The sequence below is a fragment of the Sceloporus occidentalis genome, unplaced genomic scaffold (assembly GCF_023333645.1).
Source record: "Sceloporus occidentalis isolate IW3139 unplaced genomic scaffold, rSceOcc1.0.p SCAF_6, whole genome shotgun sequence".
Classification (NCBI taxonomy): Eukaryota; Metazoa; Chordata; class Lepidosauria; order Squamata; family Phrynosomatidae; genus Sceloporus; species Sceloporus occidentalis.
Genome location: NW_028316986.1, coordinates 130,357,529 through 130,369,060, shown reverse-complemented (window position 1 = coordinate 130,369,060; position 11,532 = coordinate 130,357,529). Strand labels below are relative to the sequence as shown.

General features: G+C 41.0%; 1 protein-coding gene across 1 annotated transcript in view; it reads left to right on the top strand.

Moving 5' to 3' along the window:
* The first annotated feature begins 312 nt into the window (after positions 1–312).
* Positions 313–11,532, top strand: part of LOC149311396 (uncharacterized) — a 60,692-nt gene continuing 49,472 nt past the window's right edge. Inside the window, exons 1-2 of the mRNA XM_089529499.1 lie at positions 313–374; positions 1,250–1,392. Of these exons, the coding sequence (XP_089385625.1) occupies positions 313–374; positions 1,250–1,392 (205 nt within the window). The remainder of the gene's footprint in view (positions 375–1,249; positions 1,393–11,532) is intronic.

Sequence of the window (11,532 nt, the reverse complement as noted above, 5' to 3'; positions counted from 1 at the left end):
ATTTGCCTGTAAGTAAACACCTTCCTTGGATGGTTCAGGGTCCACCTGCAATACCATGTCCCTAAGGGGAACACCATAGGATTCTGGTGTTCTAGAATTTGCCCAGCAACCACACATTCCTCTAACACACAAACACACACGACATTCCCAAGCATCCCCTCTCCCCTCCTGCTTTATGCAAATAGAATATAGATTTTCTTCTGCTAAGCACTGACAACATCTCAGCATTAAGGATGGTAAAAACTATAATCTCTGCTCCTTAGTTGACTGGACATAAAATATTTCTTATTCTTGTGGAAGGGGGAGCAAGACATGGGGGTGAAGCTGGCTGGGCAAATGGGAAATCTTGTGGGCCACATGGAGTTCATCGGCAGGCAAGTGCCCATGCTCTATTCAATCTTCTTATCTCAGTCCCCAGTTGTCTTTAAAGCCACTTTATAAGCCCTTCATCTCTCCTTGCTGGAGTAGTACATCAAGAACACTCACATTTTTCTCCATCCCATGTTCAGCTGCTAAAAGGCTCCTGATTCTCCATGTATCAAACCTACATGTCACATTTCCCTTTTTTATCCAAGGCCATAAATACTTGATAAAACATGAGTTAGCACAAAAACAGAGACCAGGTACACCGTTCCTGATTTTGTTTTTTAACATCCAAATTTCTAATACTCATGGGAAATGTTGAGCAACAAAGCTGACCACATCTCCATCTTCTTCTTTTACTTGTTTCCCAGATTCAGCCCCTGTATAAAACTCTTCCAAATCATTTGAACATCAGAAAAGGAGGAGGATGAATGTACTGTTGCTCCCTCTCTCCCTCCCTCCCTTTCTCTATTTCTTCCTTTTTTAAATCATACAGCTCTAGCTTCCTAAACCAGGATTTGTTTTTAAATGCCTCCCACACTCTCAAAACAAGGATGCCTGAGCTGCAATGTCTTGTACCACAAAGAACAGTACATTTGTAAATATTCTAACAAAGAATGTTTAAGAAACAATAGATTTTCCATTCAATCCCAATAAATCTGATTTTCCCCCCCAAAAGCATATGCTAAATTGGCCCTCTTTTCTTGGGACCAATTCTAATATAAATGAATACATTTTATAAATAAATAAATATTATTTTACTGTTGGTTTTCAAAGTGATTTAATTTTTAAAAAATAATTCTATGGATTGTTTAAGCACAAGTATGGATAATTTTGCCTTTATATAGCAATCTACTTTAAGTTGATTTCTTTTAATTTTTGTTAGGGGCTATACAGACCACCCGAAGGAGGCAGTCTCCGGGGACCCCTTTACTGGCCGGATCGGGGCCACAGTAACCTCATTCTGTGGCCACAATCCAGCCTCTGGAGAGGAGCTTCAAAAAGCAGGTCCTTTTTGCACCCTCCAAGGTGATAGAGCACACTGTGTGGACCAGCATGTGCCAAAATGACACTCTGGGGTCGAGGTTAGGGCACTCAGTGTACGGACACTACATTCCACCCACATGCCGGCACAAAGTGCCAGTCTGTATAGGGTATTAGTTGCTTTGAGTTCCCATATGGTGGGAAAGGTAGTGAAGTTAAAATCCTGTGGAACATCTAATATTCAAATAGATAAATCCTTGGAACATAATATGGCAGACATAGATGTGGTTGTGAGAGAAAAGGAAATCTTAAGAACGACAAATGGAGATTCAGACCCTGTGAGAAAAGAAAACAACTGAGGTTCCAGCAGTGAGAGGCACTCTGAGAGCAAGTCTAAAAGAGACCAACAAAACAGGTGAATAAATCAGCTGCAGAAAGGATCACAATAGTCCAGTGGCAAAAAGGGACATTCCTTGGAACAGTCCATGTTATCTGATGAAACCTCATGGATTCCTTGATCCTCTGACAGAATCCAAATCACTGATGGTCCAAAGTCCCAGATACCAGGTGATACCTGACAGGCTATGAAACATAATATAATAAGAGCAGGAATAGTAATACTAACAGAACAGAAAGAGATTATTGATCCATGGTGTGCAGCCACAGAGATGCATCTAAGGAAGAAGACTTTAAGTCTATGAAAGCTCATGCTGCCAACTTCTTTCTTTCCATTAGTCCCAAAACTGCTACAAGATCTCTCTACATACAGGACCACTTCTAGAGGCAAAGGTACTCACCCATTCTCTGATAGGCCAAAGCGAGGATAAAACTTCACAGAAAGCTAAACTACATCTGAAGGTTAAATTGCACCACTGACACAATCTTCTCCATGCAGGAAAACCTTGCACGAGTTTCCACATGAAAAAGAAAACTGGGATCAGAATAGCATTCCTGAAAAGGAATTTGCAAATAACACAACAATGCCTGTACAGTATAATCTCCTCCATATTTGTAACCAAAGCCAAGGGGATCCTTCATCCAAGGCTCTGGACCAGGCAGTACTGGTTGGAGATACAAGTGTAGGGCCTTGCCAGGGTTCCAATGTGCATTACAAATGTCTCCATGTACCCTTTGTGCAGCCATAAATCAGAAGGAACCTTCAGCCCTTGGGGCATTTCAGTGGGCCTCTTCCTCTTGGTAATACCCTCCATACCTCTTAATGCCAGCTCATGGGTGGCACTTATTATAAGGAGCACCCCTTATGTGAGGGGCCAGAAAGCTGGTCCTTTACAGGCCTTCTAGGTATCCCTTATGATGAGAGATGTCCCTGACTGGAAGCTTAGCCAGCTTTCCCTTTTATATAGATACCAAAAACATCCCAGTTACACTCTCTGAAATATAGAGAGGAAAGCAATGGCAAGCCTCTTTTGAAGAAGTTTTGCCAAGAAAACTGAACCAGCATTGTGTAGGGGTCTGAGTGTTGGAAATCTAGAAAAACTAGGATTCAAATCCCACTCAGCCATGGAAACCTTGGGCATGCCACACTATCTTAGCCCCAGAGGAAGGCAATGGTAAACCTTCACTGAAGAAGAAATCTTGATAAGAAAACTCTAGGAGAGGGCAGTAGCATACTCCAACTTGGTGTCACCCATTGTGGGGTGGGATGGGGCTTCTAGAGGCAGGATGTCCAGTGAACCTGCTGCATGAGAGCATGCACGCAAACATGCATGGTGGAAAAAAACGTGCATGACCCCGCAGCAGCCCAGAAAGCCCCACAGCGACTGGGAGAACAGTCATGCACTCCCCTGGCAGCCCAGAATCATCTCTCTCTCTCTCCCTCCCTCTCTCTGTCCTCCATTTGGGTTTTCTTGGCAAGATTGGTCCAGAGGAGTTTGCCATTGCCTTCCCCAGAGGCTGAAAAAGTGTGGCTAATCTAAGACTATTGTTGTGGTCTGAACAATGAAACTCTAAACAAGCCTTGGCAAGAAAACCTCCTCATAGGGTCACTGCTTTAAGGTCTCCATGAGTTGGAAACACTATAAAGGCACACAATCACAACGAAGTCTTAGATTAGTCACACTCTCACAGCCTCAGGGGAAGAGAAACGCAAACACTCTCTGAACAAGCCTTGCGAAGAGAACCCCCTTAGGTTTGCCATGAGTCGGAAATGCCTTGAAGGCACACAGTCACAATAATAGTCATAGCTTTGTCACACTCTCTCAGCCTGAAGTTCTGAATGTGGGATTTGTAGATTGATGAGGCAAATCAAGGTCAATGCCTCATCCAACTAAAAATCCCAGGAGAGAGCTGTTTCATGGCGGAGGCTAGGGTTTGACCTCCATAAGTCATAAATTCCATGAGTCAGCTTTGGGCAAGGCACACTGTTTCAGACTCAGAGGATGGCAATGGCAAATCCCCTCTGAAGGAGCCTGTCAAGAAAACCCCATGATAGGCTTGTCTTAGGGTTGCCATAAGTCACAAATGACTTGGAGGCACACAGTAACAAACCAGTTTATCCCCAGCATTTCACTGCAACAGGGTGACCAGATGTCAAATCTGCAAAGGAGGAAACAACACTATTACAAATTAAATGGTAAAAACACTAATAGAAATGTAAATTCATGCTTTTGTTCTGCCAAAATTGGAGGACATTTTGAAAATCCTCCTGGACAGAAGGCTGGAGTGTAGGACATGCCCTGGAAAAGGAGGACATCTAGCCTGCATTGTCCATTGGGCAGGAATGCTGGGAGCTGCAGTCTAACACCTGTAGAGATGACATTGCTTACTCCAATCAGTTCCATTGATGGGAGTCCTCCATTTGGTCACCGGCGGGCTTAGGAGTCATAGTTGAGGAACCTGCCAGAGCACTAAGATCTTCAGGGAAAGGCTTTCTTGGGGTCCCACCACCATCCCAGGCTCGCTTGGTGAGGACATGAGGAAGGGCCTTCTCTGTGGCTGCTCCCACCCTCTGGGACTCCCTTCCACGGGAGGCTAGGCTGGCCCCCTCCCTGCTTGCTTTTCTATGGCAGGCTAAGACATTTGTATTTCAACAACCGTTTATAAGCATGCCACTGTAGTTTTTTTTTTATATTGAGCATGTGTGTTGTCTTTTAACTTCCATTATATTTTAAATGTAATTTTATATTGTTTTTAGGTGGCTTTAACTGTTTTAAAATTTTATTGTAAAGCTTTTTAAATCTGTGAGCCACCTTGCGTCACTTCGGGGAGAAGGGTGGCATATAAATGAAGTAGATAAAGTAAATCAAAGTATAAAGTCAAAGGCTTTCATGGCTGGCATCCATAAATTTTGTGGTTTTTGGGGAGGTTATGTGGCCATGTTCTATAAGGGTTTATTCCTTATAGAACATGGCCACATAGCCCGAAAACCCCCACAAAAAACTAAATCAAAGTTATGTATGAGTGACTCTGCAACACTCTCTCAGCCTCAGAGGAGGGCAAAAGAGTTTGCCTGGAGGTCAAACTGGGGGTCTCTTCCAGTTGTAGGATTTTGGATCCTGTGCATTTCTTAAAAATCTCCTTAGCAAGTTTGTAATGGAATACAAGGGGAGCATTTTGTGTGTAGGTGGCGGTGGATCCCTTCAAATCTCCTGCTCTTTCTCCTCCTGCTCTCCCAAGAAAATTTCACAAAATCGGAAAAACAGGTACACAGATATTGGGCAAGGGGACTTGGATGATGGTATAGAGGGCATGCTTATCGGATTTCTACATGACACCAAATTGGGAGAGGTAGGCAATACCCCAGAAGACAAGGTCAGAATTCAAAATGATTTTAACAGATTAGAAAGCAAAGCCAAAACTAACAAAATGAATTTCACCAAGGAGAACTGTACGGTACTAAACTTGGGCAGCAAAAATCAAATGCACAGATATAGGTTGGTGGACACCTTTCCTAACAACAGTATATGCGAATGGGATCTGGGGCTCCTAGTAGACCACAAATTCAGCATGAGTCAGCAGTGTGACGCAGCAGCTAAGGAAGTCAATGCAATTCTAGGACTGCAGCAATAGAAATATAGAGTCTAGATCGAGGAAAATAATAATGCCACTTTATTCTGCTTTGGTCAGACATCACCTGGAATACTGTGTCCAGTTCACAGCAGTAAAAACCCATCGCAGTTATTTTCTAAAACTTTGATGGCATAAAAATGGTGTTTCTCTAATTAAATTTTTTTTGAGTTCTTACAATAAAACACGTAATGTCAGTATAACAGTGACAAAAACAAAACAGCAACAATTAACTACAGGGGACCAAGGGTATGCATCTGATGAGTAATTATTTTGTAGCAGAGTCACGGAATTGGGGTTTGCGAGAGCCAGAGTTGGACTCGTCCAGCTGTGGAGTGTCTGTCCAGAGATCCATTTGTGAAGTAGGAGGTTGGATCCAGTGGGAGTGATGATTATCCTAGTCAATAATTACTATTTTATATTAAAGTAGAGTTTCTAGTTTTTGAATGAATTTGACTATACATATGACTTTTTGCAAGAAAGTGGCAGGGGGCAGTTACTTTTGAAAGTGTAGATAGATCTGGTATTATTATGCCCTGCTTTTAAGGAATCTCATTGCAGCACAGGAACTATTTTGTTTTACACTTGTGATAGATGACTCACCTCCTAAAGTGTACTGAAGCGCTAATGTTTTCCACATAAAGACCAAATATTTCAAGAGAAATTTAAAAAATACACACCATGAGCAGTTGATACTTGAAAAACGAAAAGCAAAAGCAAACTATTACTAGACGTCTGTGAGGAGAAAACATTTTAAAATATTGTCACTATTTTTAATGTATTTTGGGGTGCTGAATTTGTGATCCTAATTCTGATATGGAAGATCAATAAGTATTTCATTGTCTGGACATGTTAAAGTTTTGTATGAGAGTTTTGATGTTGAGAACTGCTGCCCTGTGGATTTCTCAGTAGATTCACATTTAAGCAACTGAGCTAATAGCAATGTTCTAAAGAGCCTTCTGGACTCAATTCCACATTTGTCCAGGCAATATCCAGCAGGAAAAAAAAATATCTCTAAGCAAAATGAGTTAACTACGTACATGGAAAGTGGGAGAGTATGGGGCATTTCGAGATTTCCTGAGTGGTTTCTTAATTTCAAATCATGCACAGTTCTCTCTCGCCTCATTTTAACTCCCAGCTTCCATTTCCCCTCCCTTAAGAATAGGGAGGGGGAAATTAAGACTGCAGAATTAACACAGTTTGACCTCTGTTTATGGATATATGGGTGTCATGGGGGACTCTCCCCAGGGATGCATGCATCTATGGGTGTCCTGGAGGACTCTCCCCAGGGATGCATGCATCTATGGGTGTCCTGGAGGACTCTCTTCTGGGATGCAAACCTCTCTGCCATAGTCCCTCTTCTCCAGAATGATGCAATACCTCATTCCCACTTGCTGAACATGTTTCAAAAGAACTGACAAAGAACTAGTGTAAGGAAAGAGCAGGGTTTTTTTTGCATTTGCCTCGCTTCATCACAGTTGAAGCTGATCTCAGTGGGATCGAAACTGGTTTCAAGTAGGAACAAGGCACATATAACCCGATCAGCAATTCATTTTAAATTGTAGTGGGATTTTTTTTATTATTTATTTATTCATTTATTATGGTATTTATACCCTGCCCTTCAGCCCTAATGGCTATCAGAGCAGCTTGCAATTATTATGTTTAATCAGACGGTTCCCCGCCCTCAGGCTTACAATCTAAAAGACATGACACAAAAGGAGAAGGGAATGGTGGAGAGAAAGGGGATGAGGTCCAGTGGTTCTTCTCTCCCTCTGAGACCTGGGCCAAGGCAGATGAAATGAGCCCTGTGGGTCACTTTTTCTTCCAGGCTGCTAATCATCCTCTGTCTCAAGGATGAGAAGCCAGACTTCTCCACATGCCCCATGTCTTCATGTGTTCAGAAACAATTGGCCCCCCATTTTTGTTAGTAAAAAGCCATCTCCTTTCTACTATTACCACAATCATGTAGCATTGCTGTTAGTAGATAAAATTCACATTTTAAATGTGTGTTTTGATTTTACAACACACTTTTTCTCAGTATTAGCTCAAAAAACCTTTAGAAGCCTTAAATTAGGTAAGTATGATGAAGTCCCCTGAAACTGTAGGAGAAATTAGAAGACAAGGTCTGGTGAATCAAAGGCCCAACTTTATTTCAGGAAAGAATTGCATTTCTGTCTCCCATCCTGACAGACTAGAATCTGAGGAGAATGGGAGCCCCAAGCTCATATACTCTAATCTTGTTTGACAAGTCACTATTGCAAAATATATGTGCTGGGAAAATTCCATGAAACTAACACATTTGATAGAAATCAAACCTACAAGGCACCAGAAAGCATATCCAGAGGTAGTTATGCTGGTACAGCAAAGTACAATAACATCTGAAATCAACAAGACAGCGATACTTTTATTGGGCCAACCAAAATGAACAAAATACATAATGCAAGCCATTGAAGCTCCATTGGCTTCTTCATCATACAAAGGTATTAAAAATCATACAGATGTTGTTGTTGTTGTTGTTGTTGTTGTTGTTCTCAGTCAATAAGGTACAGAAGGGTCTCCATGTAGGCAAAGGCCACTTCTTTCTTTTGGCCACCACATGGGCTCTCGGAGACAAAGAGTTGTAAAGTCCAGAAAATTAAATTTAACCTCCATCAGTAACAGAAAAAGAAAATGCCTTTGAGATCCAGGCTACCATTATCCTATGAGAGGCTACCTTTTTAGCGAGAGAATAATGAATTTCTCAGTCCATCAGTTGGTCTTGTAGTCCCTTAAAGGGTAAAAACAAGCAACAAAGCATTTCTTAGTCTTTTTCTTTGAAGTTTTTATCCCATTACTTAATTTGCAAATGATGTAAAATTAAAGTTACCTTGGTTGAGAAGGTGTCAAGTTTCATATCTCATAAAAGAATGATTGAAAGTATCTAGAAAAACAACAACATTATGTTTCATGATCAGTGATTTGGTTACATCCCTATGTGCTATCTAACCCATTCTCCAATCCCTTGACACTATAACATATGCTATGTACCCTTCACAGTGTCAGTTCGTTCCTTTGGGAGAACTTCCCTAGCATTCAGATACACAAATAACAGAGAAGTAAGCCTCCCCCCCCCCTTTTTTTTTTTTTTTTTTTTTTTTTTTTTGAGTTAGCACAGGAAAAGTTATTATCATTCCCCCTTCAAGGGTTGTTTGCACTTTGCAGACAGGATGTGAGAATGACGATGAGCATAGGTCTGGTTGGGTCATTTTAAATGTCTTAAGTAGTACCCCAAATTTTGTGGAATCTCCTGTTGATAGCTGCATCTTTTGCATCTTCTTAAAGGCACATGAGCTCCATGAAGGGAAAAGTTGGTAAAGAAAGGCATTGGGGGGAAATACACCTTGGGCTTCAGGTTGTGTGCACCTCTATATTGTATGTAAAGAAACTAAAAAAACACAACTTTCTATTTCTTTCCTATAAAGCAACTTTGGAAGGAGTGACTGGAGCTAGAAATCAATAAGGTACAGTGGAACTTTGGTATCTGTGGATTTGAGCATCTGCAGACAGCAAGACCATGTTGTCCCCAACGGTGGTGCATGCATGTGGCTGCACTGCCATTAGGGTCAGGCCCTATTGTGCCCAGTGGTTGTGCGTGCACACGTCTGCACTGCTGTTAGGAACAACTGGAGTTCATGTGAAGTCCCATTTCCCCAATAGTGATGCAGCCGCATTAGGGACAACAGAACTTCACCTGAGGTCCTGTGTCCCTAATGGTGGTGCAGTCACATACATGTACCTCCATTGGAGGCAACGGATCTTGAGCATCTTCCAATTTTAGTTATGCACAAGGGAGATCAGAATGGATCCCCCATGGATACCAATATCCCATTGTACGTGTTGTATACAGGTCAAGCTTTCATGACCCACCACATGATTGGCATAATGAGGAAAAATTACATTGTATGGAAATATATCTGCCTGGATTTGGGAAACTAGAATGTAGTAGCCCTAAGAGAAAGGAATTCCTAGTGTCTGGTAAGCATGGAATGTAAGTTTAAGAGAAAATGGTGCATGAGTGCCTGAGTGGAGGGAGAGAAAAAACACAGAGAAAAAGAAGCAGACAGAAAGAGAAAGAAACACTAGGCTGGACTGAATGCCTATATATACAGGTCAAAGGAGTTGATTTCCTACTGCCCTAGTATCATCCTGCCTTCATAGCACAGAGCCAGCATTCTGATTGAACTGCAGACTCTTCACATGGGAAGGGCAGTTTGACAGCAAATCTGGTCTATTCCTGCAATAAAGCAAATGTTTAAAATCTGCCTTGTTCTCTAGATCTTCCAAGAAAATCCAAAGCACTTCAGAATGATACCCAGTGGCTGTTTATACAACATGCCACTGTACCACCCACTGCCACCACTGCTGATGCAAGTCTCTCCCTCTGAGGTCACAATGAGTTGCCCAGCCATGTTATTAATGTTGGGCACTTCATTTTTGACTTCAGAGGAAGTGACTCACACCATTGCCACTGTTGGTGGGCAGCACAGCAGGACACGTGTAGACAGCCTCCTGGGATTGCTCCAAAGTGTCCAAGTAATGGAGGGCAGTTTTGGGACCATAATTGCTCCAGGAGTAGCCAGGAGTATTCTGTCCAGTGCAGACCTGCTGTAAGGCATTTTAAAATAAAGCTGGTACTGGCTAAATAAATACCTTGGAGGAAGAAAAAGAAGAGCAATAAGAAAAAACAAAAAGAATAGGAGAAAAGAAATTATACTTGGATAAGGTTGGCACGATATAATGGCAAAGCTATATATTTCTCCCAGTTTAAAATATTTCCACCCAGCTAATTTTCAGTCAAACAATAATAACAATAATATAGTTTAAATTCTTTAGTAATATGAGTATTGATGGGTGGGAAAAACCTTGTAATAGGAACTGACAAGATGTCAAATTTTAGACAACATTATTCCAAATGCTTTAATATGTGACAATGAGTGGGGTAACATTTCACTCATATAGTCAATGAAGTTCTCTAGCCACCACATTATATTTGATTTGGGAAAATGCTAAGGGAAAGAAAGAAAAAATACCAATGATTCTTTTCCTACTCCAGTCAGAATAGACTTCTAATTGAGCCAACAGCTTAGCTCTGCTTCTGCTATTTTAAAAGGGGGGCTGCAGGGAGGGAGAAATCAAATTATACAGTGTAAGGTTTACTCTTTTTCTCTCATTAAACAAGAAATGGCAAATACAAGGCAATCCTGCTTTTGTTTACTGAAATCAGTCAGTAGGATTTGCAGTCTGTATAATGTAAAATGAATTAATATATCACACACCTTTCCTCCCTAATATTGTTGCATATGAACATCCTGTTACTCCTGAATAACTCTCCTGTTTAAACACACACATCCACACACAAATTGCAATCCAGCAGCTTGTTTAACTAACTTCAATGTTAGGTCGACTGGAAAGCTCATTTGTAAATGGCCCCATAATGAAAGATTTGCAAGCCAGCTTTTGGGATCCTTTGCCATGGGTTTAACTCTGAAATGGGTGATTGAGGATGGGGATTTGTAAAGTCCCTAATCACTAGTGATATGCTGACTAAAGATTTTTCTTTCATTCCCTTGCTGTCTGTACAGCTGCCATTGAAATGGATGATCTTATTAATTTTAGGGGCACTTTTAGAATATTAACACTAAGTACATACACAATAGTGATTTCTCCCTTTTGCCTACATGAGGAGTAGGATACTATTTTCAGCTCAGAGAAAGATGAGCTGAGGTCAAGTGTGGGGAGATTTTCTTTTTTTAAAATGAAAAGACATTTACTCATATGAAAAGTCTATTTGGGGTGCAGAGACCAAGGAGGGGGTCAGAGCAAGAAATGGATCTGTCCTCCTCCTCCTTCTCAATGTTCTATATTAGGAGTGAACAAAAAAATCATTTCAATTTATCTTTGTCCAAAATTTATCCAATTCACACCTCACAGAACTTAACCCAAATCTGAATGCAAATAGTGGTTGAAAGTCTTTACTTTTCCAGGTCTACACTGTAATTTAAAAAACAGAAATACCTTAGAAGAATGACTAAAGAGTGAAAAATACACATATAGGAAGTTGGGCATTTTAAGAATTCTCTAATGCCTTGGTTAGAGAAAAATGTTTGCAATGACAAATGT